At 36.0% G+C, this 14,245-nt stretch overlaps 5 protein-coding genes across 5 annotated transcripts; 3 read left to right on the top strand and 2 right to left on the bottom strand.

The window, feature by feature from the left end:
- Window positions 1-1,276: 1,276 nt before the first annotated feature.
- Window positions 1,277-2,249, top strand: BDB00DRAFT_873246 (uncharacterized protein; the record flags this gene model as incomplete). The annotated part of the gene is made up of 4 exons (XM_053127067.1): window positions 1,277-1,410; window positions 1,493-1,652; window positions 1,729-1,946; window positions 2,036-2,249. The coding sequence occupies 4 exons, from the start codon at window positions 1,277-1,279 to the stop codon at window positions 2,247-2,249; spliced, it is 726 nt and encodes a 241-aa protein (XP_052978935.1).
- Window positions 2,250-5,342: 3,093 nt separating this feature from the next.
- Window positions 5,343-6,029, top strand: BDB00DRAFT_909735 (uncharacterized protein). Its single transcript, XM_053128640.1, has one exon. It carries the CDS (start codon window positions 5,556-5,558, stop codon window positions 5,949-5,951), a length of 396 nt encoding a protein of 131 aa, XP_052978934.1. The 5' UTR covers window positions 5,343-5,555; the 3' UTR covers window positions 5,952-6,029.
- A 323-nt stretch (window positions 6,030-6,352) lies between these two features.
- BDB00DRAFT_909734 (uncharacterized protein) lies at window positions 6,353-7,882 on the top strand (the record flags this gene model as incomplete). The annotated part of the gene is made up of 6 exons (XM_053128639.1): window positions 6,353-6,380; window positions 6,443-6,618; window positions 6,710-7,044; window positions 7,126-7,285; window positions 7,362-7,579; window positions 7,669-7,882. 6 exons carry the CDS (start codon window positions 6,353-6,355, stop codon window positions 7,880-7,882), a joined length of 1,131 nt encoding a protein of 376 aa, XP_052978933.1.
- Window positions 7,883-10,689: 2,807 nt separating this feature from the next.
- On the bottom strand, window positions 10,690-12,698 carry BDB00DRAFT_427551 (P-type ATPase). The gene is made up of 5 exons (XM_053117349.1): window positions 12,191-12,698; window positions 11,761-12,048; window positions 11,585-11,697; window positions 10,816-11,512; window positions 10,690-10,730 (listed from the first exon to the last, which is right to left on the bottom strand). Exons 1-4 carry the CDS (start codon window positions 12,342-12,344, stop codon window positions 11,012-11,014), a joined length of 1,056 nt encoding a protein of 351 aa, XP_052978932.1. The 5' UTR covers window positions 12,345-12,698; the 3' UTR covers window positions 10,690-10,730; window positions 10,816-11,011.
- A 263-nt stretch (window positions 12,699-12,961) lies between these two features.
- Window positions 12,962-13,884, bottom strand: BDB00DRAFT_427564 (uncharacterized protein). Its single transcript, XM_053117350.1, has 3 exons — window positions 13,571-13,884; window positions 13,145-13,508; window positions 12,962-13,018 (listed from the first exon to the last, which is right to left on the bottom strand). The coding sequence occupies exons 1-2, from the start codon at window positions 13,715-13,717 to the stop codon at window positions 13,287-13,289; spliced, it is 369 nt and encodes a 122-aa protein (XP_052978931.1). The 5' UTR covers window positions 13,718-13,884; the 3' UTR covers window positions 12,962-13,018; window positions 13,145-13,286.
- Window positions 13,885-14,245: the final 361 nt, after the last annotated feature.

Raw genomic sequence — 14,245 nt, 5'->3', positions numbered from 1 at the left:
TTGTTCTGTGTATTATTACTATTATGTTTTTCTTCTTGTTCCTTCATATATTCTTCTGTATCAGCTAATTCTTGTAGTTCCTCTACTGTTTTATCCATTGGTGTATATTTTTTAATATCATCCTGACCACTATTATGTGCATAACGGATAAATGTATGCTGATGTTGGTATTCGTTTTCGAATTCATCTTTGTATAAGTCCTCATACATATCCATGTTTTCATAATACATGAATTTATTTTCATAATCCTTCACCTTCATTGTGTATGGATTCCATATTATATGACCTTTATGGTTCTTATCAACATAGATAATATATAAATGATTGAGCGTTGGCTCTAACTCATATACTGATTTGTTTTTGTATAACATGTGCGGCATATAGTTACTATTCAGTATTATTGGCATATTTTTCTTTTTAGTTATTGACTTTGTGAATTTGCCATTAAGTTTTAACAGTGTTCCTTCTAACATTTGGTTTAAAAATGTTAATTTGAAATCAGAACCTGTTTCTTCATTATACATAAAATCATAATCATCATCCTTATAATCTGACCAATCATTTTCTTTATTCATTAGATATGCTCGATGGCCACCTTGTTCTAATACATCAATGTTATATGTCTTACCTACATTTGATGGACCTACAATCCAGTATTGTGGTATCTGATTTTTACCACCAAACATTGTTTCACTACCAAACATAGACCACTTATGTAATTTATTTCCAGGGTTATTTTCCATATCTGCATCATGAAAGTAAGAATTTAAATTTGATTTTACAGTATCATATTTCCATAGCAATTCTGGATACATTTCGGTAGCCTTCCACATATTAAGCTGCTTAGTAATTAATTGATATCCAAGTAACTGTTGGTGCATTTTTCTAGTTTTAGTTTCATAATTTGGATCCATATTATAACAAATATAATCTTTTCCTTTCATACAATAGCTAATAGACTTTTGTGGATTACCACCTGGTTTAATATTTGGAGTAACACCATCAATAGTAAAGAATTTACGTGCTGTTTTTGTGTCGAACCGCTCTTGTATCCATATGTATACATGTTTCTCATTGGTTTCTGGTGCAATTTCATCACATGCAATTGCCTTTTCAATTCGATAACCAATACGTTCATGTTTTATAAACCATTCCATAATTTACTCTTTTGTTAAACGGATGCAACACCATCAATAAGTCCCAAAGCCAAGGCGAAATCAACATCAACAGCTTCGAGCAAATTGTTGACTAAAGAAGAAAAACAAAAATTGACAAGATGTTCGCAAAACTGGATCCGGAAAAGTTCTGGACACTCAAAGCAACAGAAAAAGAAGCCGCAAAAAAGAAGGAGAAGCCCAAAGCGGTTGAAGAAAAAATAATGGAATTCGCACGAAAATGCAACTACCACCCGTAAGTAAAAAAAAAAAACTTTTCCTTGATATGTTATGCTTAACCATGGATGCTCAAATTAAATTACTCATTTTTACACCAGCCTAAGTCAATCATTAATCCTTGATCTTAAAGACGATCATTGGGAAAGCGTTTTCACCACAGACGAATTGGGCGAATTAGAAGAAGATCATAGCAACCCGCTGTTGTTGCCTGTGACCGAATGCATTGCTGATAAGTTGACCGAACTTCTTCAAACAGTAGTAAGTTAAAACAAACACGGATTATGATGATTGTGGTATATTCTTAACCCTTTTGGTATTATATCGCTATTTGTAGAAAACGCCCAAGGACGTTTATAAATATGCACAGAAGATTGACCACGATCCTATCGATGATCCTCTTCTCGCATGGTTGACGATGACTTTGATGTCTGTTTCGCTCCTTTGCATGAAGCATGCTGATGTCAAGGAAGGATATCTTGAGTCCGACAAACAATACCAGATGTGGGGCTTCATCAACACTGTCTTCATTGGCTCGCCGCTCACCGCTTACAGGTATGCGATAGCAATTATGCACACCATCACTTTAATAACATATGAACTAACGCATTATTTCAATGATTGTGTTTTTATATATCATACAGCAAAGAAAAGTCTAGCAAAGCAAACGCAACAGCATCCAATAGCAAGCGCAAACTTTCTGCAGTTGAAGAAGTTCAACGAAAGGCGATGGGAAGAAAAATGGATGCCATTTATATCAGTGGTGGAAAGGAACTGGGGTGCATGGAAGTTGTAAGCGAAGCAGATCAGACGAAGGAATGGAAAGATGGTATGGTGAAAATGCCCGTTGTCATGTAAGACCAACTTCGGGAGATTGTCCAAGAAGCACCCGAGCTGATTCGCAAGGTTGAGGGGGGTAATGGGTTTAACATGAAACAGTTATTTACATATCCTCCTTTAGAAGGGTAATGGGTTTAACACGAAACTATTATTTACATATCCTCCTTTAGAAGGAAAGAAAACAAACATACTTCTTTCCTTCTAGATAGGATCTTATTCAGACATACCTTTTCGAGGTGGATTCTATAAGTATCATTATTTAATGAGAAACTAAATGTCTTTATTTTTTAAAAAAAGAGTGTTATTTAATTGATGCTATCTAATTTTATTAATTTATTAAAAAAAATGTTTACAAAAATGTCTTTTAAAATTTTAGCGATCGCCCTATTCCCCCTTCGTATCCTGCGATTAACTTTAAACTTAGTTTGTGTTATTTCTACTTATTGGTTTAAAATAATTATTTATGGATGTAATAGATTATTACAAACTTATTATTCTTTATTACAGAATAATATTCTATCTATTCTTAAGTTTATTAAACATAAGTATTACTATTCTACAGATAAAAATCATTTTAGATTTGCATCTGTATTTTTAATTCCTAATATTCTAGTTGATTCTATTCATCTTTATTTTATAGAATTTATTCACTTCTTAAATGATAATCTTTCTAACATTTTTACAGGCTCTTTAGGTTTAGTATTACTAGGTTTATTAATTTATATAAGTTCTGCCCCTAATTCATCTAATACAAATCCTTCATCAAAAAATACTTTTAATGTTAATTTTGGAGATGGAGGTGTAGGGTCAAATAATCATCCATCAAATAGTAATTCTAATAATGATAAACCAATTACTTCTCCTGGAGTTGCTGCAGGAATTATTTCTGGAACAACAATAACTGCTGCAGTTAAAATTGCAAAAACAAATCCTAGAAATGGATTGTTTTTAGGTGTTATTGGTACTATTGGTGGTTTTGCTACTTATGGATTAGGTGAAATGATGAATCGTAACTATGAAGAAAGAAAAAAAATGAGAGAAATGTGTGAAAGAATGTATTATCACTCTATTAAAAGATCTGGTAGTCCTCTACTAGATGGAAACTTCAAAATTAATTCTCCAAATGAAAATAGTAATAATTTTGTAGAATTAATTTCAAAATTCATTGAAAATCCACAAGATGTATTTAATTTATTAAATGAATATTTTAGAGGTAGTGATGGAAATCCCAGTCCTATTTTAATTCTATGTGTTTGTCTATTTACATTTATTGGAATTCTTGGTTGTTTCTTTTTAATTATAGGTATGTTAAGTAAACGAATTAAAATTGAAGAACGAGAATTTATTAAGAATAGACCTTTATTACATAAATTAGTTTGCCTTATTATTTCATCAAGAGATTGGAATAATTTTGTATTAATAATAATTATGTTATTATGTCATATTGGAATTTTAGTTATTTGCTATTATTTAAACGAATTATTCTAGGTTGATGATTCATATAAAAGATTATTATTATTATTTTATAATAATAATAAATAATCTCCCATGATATCAATATTTATTATTATTTTTTAAAATTCTCCCCTGGTACCTTGATTTATGTCTTCTTGTGGCGGTACTGTAAGTAGAGATAATTAATCTTGAAACTAAATAAATCATTACTAAAAATTAGATGCTATCTAATTACTTACTTACTTTAAAAATATGATGTTTACAAACTTATTCTATATTTTTAGCAATTGCCCTATTTTCCCTTCGAATACCTGCGATTTAAACTCTTTTACAGAGCTTATTTCAAGTTACATTAGGATTAAAACACCTGATGGTTTAATTACTAGTAATATCTAGATTAATACTCCGGATAATTTACTTTTAGCTTTATTACCTTCAGTTGTATGTATAAATAAAAACCCTTCAGAAAATAATATTTTAAATTCAACTTTTAATGATTTAAAAGATTTTTCTCTTATAAATAAAAATTCTAGTGGTTATATTACTATTAAAGAAATTTTATCAAACGATATTTTATCTCTTAAAGAAAAACAATTAAATTTAGAAGATATATTACATTCTTTATAGTTGAAAAAACTAGAAAAAATGAGTAAGTCTAAGGATTTCTTAAATACAAATCCTAGGTTTAGAATACTTTTAAATAACTATAAGTTCTTAGAAGACGATTTAAAAATGTATTTTGAAAATGAAAAATATATTAGAAACAAAAAATATCTTTTTATGTTTAAAGAAATAGATAAATCCTTAATGCTGTTCTTGATTTTAAGTTTATTAATCCCCTTTATTATGTAATATGAAGATAATAAAGAACAATCAGTTACTACTTTACTTCATAGATTAGGAAAAACTTTATATAAAGAATGTTTATATCAAAAATATATTAAAGAAGTTGATGATAAATCTAAGGATATTGTAACTTTTAATTTATATTTGAAAAATTTTAAAATGAATGAAGAGAATTTTATTAATATTGGTGGTACTGTTATTAGTTATTTGGATATGAAAAGTGATCTTGTTTAATATCTTAGAACGATATGATATTAAAAGTAAAAAAACTCATAGAGAAATTATTCCTAGTTACCAATTGAAAAACTATATTAAATATTTAGGTATGATTGATGGTCATGAATTACCTATAGTATATCCACCTATTTATTGGGAATTAAATAATAAGAAAGAATTTAAGACATATGGTGGATATATTACTAATAATATTAAGAGTTTTAATCCTTTAATTAGAAGTAAAAGATTTACTGAGTCAAATATTAAATTTATAAATAAAATGACAATTAAAATGGTTAATTATATGTCATCTATTGGTTTCAATATTAATCTTAAAGTATTAGATCTTTTAATGAATCTGCCACTTAATGATGATTTAATTATTAGAACATTACATAAGGAGACAGATGAAATGAGTGAGATTATTAAAAAGAATAATAAAGAAAAAGAATTTGAAATTACATCTTATAATAGTAGATTCTTATATAATAATTCAATTTTAACTATTGCTAAACTTTATAGAGATGTTGAACATTTTATTTTACTTTCTTTTTAGACTAGAGAGGAAGAGTTTATTGCTAAGGGGGTGAATTAAATTTCCAAGGTGGTGAATTAGCAAGATCATTATTGTTATTCAAAAAAGGTAATGTATTATCTGAAAATGGATTAAATTCATTAAAGGTTTATGGAGCAAATGCTTTTGGATTAAATAAATTATCTATTACCAAAAGATTAGAATAGGTTGATCAACATTTTTCAGAAATCTTAGATTTAAATTCAGGATTATGGAGAAAAGCTGATGAACCTATGTTAATTTTAGCTTTTTGTTTTGAGTTACAAGGTTATAATAAGGATCCATTAAACTTTATTTCTAGATTACCAATTTATTTAGATGCAACATATAATGGTGTACAACATTTAGCTGCAATGATTTCTGATTTTGATCTAGCTAGTAAAGTTAATTTAGTTGAATCTGATATGAAAGATGATCCTAATGATCTTTATAGTTTAATGTTAAATCCTATTAATGAAGAAATTAGGAAAATAGAGGAATGTGATTTAGAGTATGCCAGATTAAAGGGTTTAGTATTAAATAGAAAGATTGTAAAAAGAAGTTTAATAACTATTTCATATGGAGTTAAGATTAAAGGATGCTACTTTCATGAATATCATATCAATCGTAACATCAATCTATTAAATTAATTATAATGGTGTCATGGTACTATTATTTACTTACACATTTTTGTGAACTTTTGGGTTAAATCCAATAATAAAATGGCGTTCCTTCGAAAAGGGCAAAAGGAAAACTACGGATCGACCTCCCAAGAATGGAATAGCTAAGAAAAATTTTCACTCATTTAGCCACTGATAGCAATAAATTTTTTTCCCCTTTTCTTTCCTTCTTCCCTTCGCGCAAAATATTGTGTCTTGTTACTTCCTATGGTTTTTGAAGTTTTATTATCAAAGCAAAAAGTAGGTATATCGAGGAGTTTCAATATAACTAGCATGAACCTCTCATAAATATATCTAAAAACTATTGTTAACATTTATTTTGTTGGTATTTCCATTGCAACTTCATCGACAACGACAGGGTCGAACCCAATATGACAGAACACAGCTTGGTTGAAAAAGGTGTGTATCTAGTTCTGATTTATTCACAAATAGCATTGACACTCTTTTAATATCCGAAATAGCAATCTCCGAACTCTCAAAAACAACAAAAAAAATCTCTTACCAACAAATCGTCGATCACCTCGCCGATGATATTGTCAGCAGTTGCGATGCAACAAAAGAAAACGCAATCGATGATCTCAAATCATTTTGGATATACGAGCTGGAAAGAGCCACGTGCGATGCTGAAATTACTCTTGTACGCGTTATTACAATTAAAAATGAAATGCTATATAATTATATACGTACGTGTTACTGATACAATTGACATTCAATCATATATTTATCAGATTCGAGCTGAGCCATCCTTTGAAAATATCAAAAAGAAACTAGAAGACAAAATGGAAGTAACGCAAGGAAATGGCCCAGCCACTGCTGTCACAACAACAAAACCTGCAACACCATCAATAAGTCCCAAAGCCAAGGCAAAATCAACATCAACAGCTTCGAGCATATTGTTGACCAAAGAAGAAAAACAACAAATTGACAAGATGTTCGCAAAACTGGATCCGGAAAAGTTCTGGACACTCAAAGCAACAGAAAAAGAAGCCACAAAAAAGAAGGAGAAGCCCAAAGCAGTTGAAGAAAAAATAATGGAATTCGCACGAAAATGCAACTACTACCCGTAAGTAAAAAAAAAAACTTTTCCTTGATATGTTATGCTTAACCATGGATGCTCAAATTAAATTACTCATTTTTATACCAGCCCAAGTCAATCATTAATCCTTGATCTTGAAGACGATCATTGGGAAAGCGTTTTCACCACAGACGAATTGGGCGAATTAGAAGAAGATCATGGCAACCCGCTGTTGTTGCCTGTGACTGAATGCATCGCTGATAAGTTGACCGAACTTCTTCAAACAGTAGTAAGTTAAAACAAACACGGATTATGATGATTGTGGTATGTTCTTAACCCTTTTGGTATTATATCGCTATTTGTAGAAAACGCCCAAGGACGTTTATAAATATGCACAGAAGATTGTCCACGATCCTATCGATGATCCTCTTCTCGCATGGTTGACGATGACTTTGATGTCTGTTTCGCTCCTTTGCATGAAGCATGCTGATGTCAAGGAAGGATATCTTGAGTCCGACAAACAGTACCAGATGTGGGGCTTCATCAACACTGTCTTCATTGGCTCGCCGATCACCGCTTACAGGTATGCGATAGCAATTATGCACACCATCACTTTAATAACATATGAACTAACGCATTATTTCAATGATTGTGTTTTTATATATCATACAGCAAAGAAAAGTCCAGCAAAGCAAACGCAACAGCATCCAATAGCAAGCGCAAACTTTCTGCAGTTGAAGAAGTTCAACGAAAGGCGATGGGAAGAAAAATGGATGCCATTTATATCAGTGGTGGAAAGGAACTGGGGTGCATGGAAGTTGTAAGCGAAGCAGATCAGACGAAGGAATGGAAAGATGGTATGGTGAAAATGCCCGTTGTCATATAAGACCAACTTCGGGAGATTGTCTAAGAAGCACCCGAGCTGATTCGCAAGGTTGAAATCGTTGGATATACACACGTAGAGACACAGCAGCTGTATGTACTGCCGGTTGTGGTTTAATTCCTCCAATGTTACGATAACATATTGTACTAGTAATACTAAGTCGCTCTAAGTAAGTACTATAAGCTCCACTTTTTTTTTTATAAAAACTGTGCTTTAATCTTTTAACCATGCAATGACCCACATCGAGTATCAATTCATAATAATAAATTATGTGGTAAACCACTAATTTATTTATTATTCATTATACTGTCAAGCGTTCTAATAAAAATCTAACTTCGTTGATTTTTTATTGAACTGGGCGTCGACCTAAAGGTCTAGCCTGTTTTTTCTTAAACACAAAAGAATATTATAGTTTAAACAGTTTAAACATGTTTAAAGAACACTGTTTATGAGACACTTGTAGGCAAGTGTTTAGAATGACTACCATCATTCTAGGGTTATGACTACCGTCATAATGACCAGCTACTAACGTCATCAAAAATCAAAGATTTTCTCTGACCACCCCTAATTTCACTGTGCCCATTCTCGTCATCCCCAGCAGCAAGTAACGCCACTACTGAATCACCACCATCTTCGTCGTTTTCAAATGGTAATGAGCCATCAACATCATCAACATCATCAACATCAACATCAGCTCAGCCATCGGTATCACCGTCGAAGCGGCAAAAACAAAGAAAGGCTTAAACAAGTTCTCTATAGCTCGACGCTACTCTATCCCTTTTTTCTTCTTATATACTCGCCCATTCTGATCAGACACACACTACTATTGATGATACATTATCACACACTACGAGCCACCTCCCTTATTACATCATCATCATCATCACCAGCTCACGCTTCTTTTGTTATAGCATATTCATATGCAATGCATCGCACCACACTATAAGTCTCTATACTTTTTATGTTTTAATCTTCTTCTCCACTACTAACTACCTCAACATCCCAACCTATAAACTTCATTCAAGAGGAAGAGCTGCTTCTTTTTCACATCCACCCCTACATCGAACCATGACAGCGCATTTCCTATTTAAAAAAGTCCCTGGTCACCCTTTCCTCTCATCTTCTTCATTCCTCCTCCATTCCCAGTTTCTTCTTAATTCCATTTGTTTTTTATTGTTTGTCAACTTTCTAAACATTAAAATTTCATTACAAATACTGTTAAGTGGTGATACAGATATTATACTCATATACAGCGAATGATGAGAAGGAGCTGCCTATAAATACTGGGTCACCCCACGCCTCGAAGCACCTCGAAAAACTTGGCTTTATTCCTATAGCTTCTTATTCAATAGATATTTCAAACGAAGTTCAACCAAGTAAGTCTGTCAGATTGTACAGTAGTAACAGTAATTAATCTCATGCATCTTCGTGCTGTTATCTGATGGTTGTATGTAGTATGACGACGTGCAAGTAGTAACAATTACAGCGGTCGTATTCTGTTACGTATTTAAATTTGCTACGCGCATAGTGTTTCAAAAATCAAACGCATTTCCAGTGAATTCACTACAACATTCGTGTATCAAACACCGAATAGAGGCGCTTATATATCTGTGATGACAACACCTTCCAAGTAAATATACAAAATGCTATATCAAGCGCTCGGCTTTGTTTATTGTCGATGTTGTTCATGTTATGTATACAGATTATTTTGTTGTTGGTCAGATTAGAGGTTGACAAGGTTCTCCAAAAATGCGAAAGTATCTTTGGTCGTGCATGTCTTCGTGATCCAGTCGAGCTCCATTATAGTAAAAACTTCAAAGCTTCGCGGTGACAGGATGACAGACCAGGTTTTCACAAAGCCACGATCGTTCGTAACCACTTCCTCTACTTTCTGCTTAGTTCCACTTTTGCTCTCCAACCACGAGACAGTATCCGCCGTGTTATTCACGCGTTTTCCAGAAGTAGCCGTTAGAACCGGAGCGATTGTATTCTGCAAAGCACCCGTGTTATTGACTTTTGTCCGTCATCGTTCGCTTCTTCTTCCTCCAGCCGTTTCTCTCCAGGTCGAGCGGTGGTAGCAGCAATAGTAGCGTCGTTCTGCTTTTTCAACAGCAAATAATCCGAGAGGCCAGGAAGCGGATCGACGGGTTAACGTGATTGCTGTGCGCCATGAACACTGATTCCTTGAAATCCCATACCGACCGTCGGGGTGCTTCAAAAATGTCGGCAAATACTCGGCATAACCAATTGAAGATATTTGAATTTTTAGCGGGCTATATTAATCCGGATGACTGTATGTTCATCGTTACTGCTCCATTTGCATAACACCAATTCCAGATGGACAAGATCTGGGCATCGTATGCCAGCTCGAGTGAGCACATTGTTATTATTCGCTGATTCATGGATTATCAGCGACTTCAACGGTGAGATAGTCGTTGTCGTCGTCGTCGGTGGTAGTGAAGTATTGATAATCCTGTTGCTGCTGACCTGTTGTTGTTATTGCTGCTGTTTCCGGTATACTCAATTATGAATCTCTCAATAACCAGTATCTCCAATGCTGGATACGATATCATAGTACGGTGTTGAGCGATAAAACTTGGATATATAGGCAACAACCTATCGTTCAAGAAGGGCTTTACAGTAGTAGATGATCGCAAAAGACAAGACCGGCCATATTTTTGGGTATTAGCTCAGGCTCTGCAGAGTAGTTGAACTGTGAGTAGCAGCTGTGGTGGTTGTGCTGTCGTTTCTGTTTCTGTTGCTGCTTTCTTCTAATTCGCCCAATTCGTCTGTAGGAAAACCCTTTTCCCAATGATCGTCTTCAAGATCAAGAATTTATGTTTGACTTGGGCTGGTATAAAGAAAAATCAGAATAGTAATTAGATTGAGCATCCATGGTTAAGCATAACATATCAAGGAAAAGTTTTTTTACTTACTGACGGTAGTTGCATTTTCGTGCGAATTCCATAAGATTTGATGTCATAAAAAACGCTTGCTTTTGTTGCATTGCAACTGCTGACAATATCATCGGCCCGCGTGGCAACAACAACAGCACCTTGGCCTGGTATGCCTTGACGATAGCCGATTAATTGTGCATTAGCGTCATGCGAGCAAACACAGATACGGTTCCGATCATTCTTGCAATTGTCGCTCGCTCATTGCTTCGATATCGCGTCCAGTCAAGCAGCTTGACTTGGCTGTGTTTAGCGGAATGCCAAGCTTACGGGCAATCGACATGGCGGTCGCTTCGGAATCACCGGTAATCATGGCGACAGAAACCCCGCCCTGGCGCAAGTCCCGAATAGCATCTGCGACACCAGCACGTGGTGGATCATGAACAGCAAGGAAGCCAGTAAGCGACAGCTCCTTGGGATTGGTTCCAAAGGCAGTGGAGATGACGCGAAGACCGTGAGAGCTCATGGCTGCTACATGCTGCAGAACCATCTCCTTAATATCAGCCGTTAGTGGGTGCTTCGTGTCGTCAGACTCGTAGAATGTACTACACTTTTCAAGGATAATCTCGGTAGCACCCTTGAAATAACAGGCTGATTCCTTGGTACGCTTGTCCTCACATTTGACCATCATGAACTTCTGGTCCGAATTAAAGGGAAGTTCTTCAACACGCTCAAAGTTCTATAGAGCCCCAGAAAAATCAGTATCTCATCTATCTTCTCCTATGCTCCCGCAAACAATGTGTAAACTAACCTCACGGTCATCCTTCAGACCGCTACGAACGCTGACTTCCAAGAGAGCGATGTCGGTTGGCTGACCAATGTACTTGCCATCCTCGCCAACATAAGCATTGTTACACAAGTTGCCTGGAATAATGTGTAACCGGTTAATAATTGCCGGATAAACGCGCATGAATGAATATCAATTACCTATCCGCAGTGTTTGATGCAGTGCTGCGCTGAGTTTGCTCGGTGCATTGTGCTCGTAATCAAACGTCTTTTCATCATCAATGGTAAACACTTTGGTCACCGTCATCTGATTTCTAGTCAATGTTCCTGTCTTGTCTGCACACACTACGTTGACAGAGCCCAGTGTTTCGACGGATGGAAGTTGTTTGACAATGGCCTTTCTGTTGGCCATGCGCAGTACACCCAGTGCCAAAGTAACGGTGACAACGATTGGCAAGCCTTCTGGAATAGCAGCAACAGCGAGACTGACTATATGAGAGGATATCAAAAGGAGGTGGGTTAATACAAATTTAATATCCGACATATCAATTTCTGCGCATTTCTGTTTGCAACCTCTTGCCTCCCTCTCACCCCCCACTTTCAATTTTCCAATTCAAGTATCGCGGATTACCTCCAATTGTGAACATTTCAAGCCAATGTCGTCCTTGGATCAGAACAATAAGGGCAGTGACGATAATGATGCCAGACGACAAGATTGACAGTTGTTTACCAAGTTCGTTCATATCAACCTGAAGCGGCGTTTTGCGATTCTCGACTTGCTGCATCAATTCAAACACTTGTCCAAACTCGGTGCTTTTGCCCGTAGCAACAATCAACCCGGATCCATAACCGTTGCGAGCCAAGGTTCTCACAAATGCGATATTGTCGCGTTCGGATAGAGCAAGCTCGGCATAGCTATTTGTATTGATGGCATTAGTGTGCTTTCGTCTCAGCTTATTTTCGCCCGTCAAGTTGGATTCGTCAATTTCCAGATCGACAGCCTTGCATATATTGGAGAGAAGAAGTGATTTAATATGTATGCCCTGTAATCATCCCTCCACTGTACACTTTTTTCTCTTGACAGTTTACATTCATCAATCGACAACCTGCAGGAATTCTATCCCCAGTAGTGAACCGGACAAGATCACCGGGAGCAAGTTCGTTGGCTAGCACAGAGATAATATGGCCATCTCTGTTGACAGTTTGTAAGACGAAAAGTTCATTCTCTTTCCACTCCCCCCCCCCCAGAGAATACCACCCCCTGCCCTTTTTGCTCCCTTTTTCTTTATGATAAACGTACCTGACAAGATGGCAATAATGAGGGTACGAGCTTGTTCAATGCTTCAGAGACTATTCGGATCGATATTCTGTACAAATGCAACTGTGCAAACACGTCGCGTCAATTAAACTGTTTCTTGCTTTGCATTCCACTCTCGCAAAAACCTACAATAACAATTGCCTACAGATATGATATGAAACACACAGTGAGCGAAATAGAAACCGAAACAGCGAAACAAACCGAGTCGACTCGAGAAAATAAACGCGCAAATGCGCGAAAGAACGAAATGCCGTAAGTGTAACTAACCACTGTAATGCTAATAGGCGTCACCATTTGACCCATCACCAAAGAGACAAGGGCCGAGCCGAGTAGTAATAGAATAAGCGGATTATCTGTAAATTGCTGAAGGAATTTGGAAAAGAGCGATTCTTCTTCCGCCTTGTCAAGTTCATTTGAGCCATAGATCGAGCGCAGGCCCAGGCACTTCAGCCTGAGCAAGACCAAGTGTAGGGCTGGTGTTGAGATCGGATGAGACTTGATCAAACACTTTGGCGTGCCGATTTAACAGAGGGCGTTGTCGTGTTGCTTTCTGATAATGTGCTTGCCATGACTGCCACTGAAAGATCTCCATGAAGTAGGGGAGATTACTCTTGACAAGAGCATCGATTTCCTACACCAATCAATCATGTTAGCCCTATTTTCTCAATTTATCATACACACTACATTACATGCCAAAATTACATCTTGAGCACTGGGTCTATTGCGCGCATCTTCATCAAGCAGCCATGCAACAAGACCACGCATGTACACGGATGGGTGGCTGTAGGTGAAGGCTGGGCTGGGCTCAGTGGCGATAATGTCAACGAGCTGCCTCCTCATCCTTGATCAAGTAGTGCGGGGGCACACGATCCATCATTCAATAACAGTACTGCCAAGCGACCACAAGTCAATCCTTTCGTCGTAACAAAAGAAACCCAAAGTAAGGATGAGCTATTCACTCAATGAATAATCTCTCCAAAACTCCCAAAAGTCTGGACTGAGAAAAGGACGCGCTTTATTCCACAATACCGTCAGAGGGGAAATAATATTACAGAATAGAGAGTCACAATATCTGATGACCTTCACAACATTATATATTCCAGACGTTTACTAACGAGAGCAACAAAAACTACACGTACGTCAAGGTGACAACAGAACATACACTTAATATCGGTATGGCATAGAGTGATATTATGTACACTTTGCAGTCGTGCCCTAATTGTTAGGGTTTGCATTAAATGGCAGCCAGTGCGAGTTAGGCTTATTAAAGTTTAGTGCATAGAAAGATTCCACGACACCATCAGTTCTAGCCTTCACTAATACGTCGAAGCTAGCTAATCAAAGTGACTACTGCACCATCATCAGCAC

The sequence above is a fragment of the Zychaea mexicana genome, assembly GCF_025766255.1.
Source record: "Zychaea mexicana strain RSA 1403 chromosome Unknown BDB00scaffold_45, whole genome shotgun sequence".
NCBI lineage: Eukaryota > Fungi > Mucoromycota > Mucoromycetes > Mucorales > Lichtheimiaceae > Zychaea > Zychaea mexicana.
Note: the sequence above shows the minus strand (reverse complement) of the source record. Positions and strands in the feature narration are given on the sequence as shown.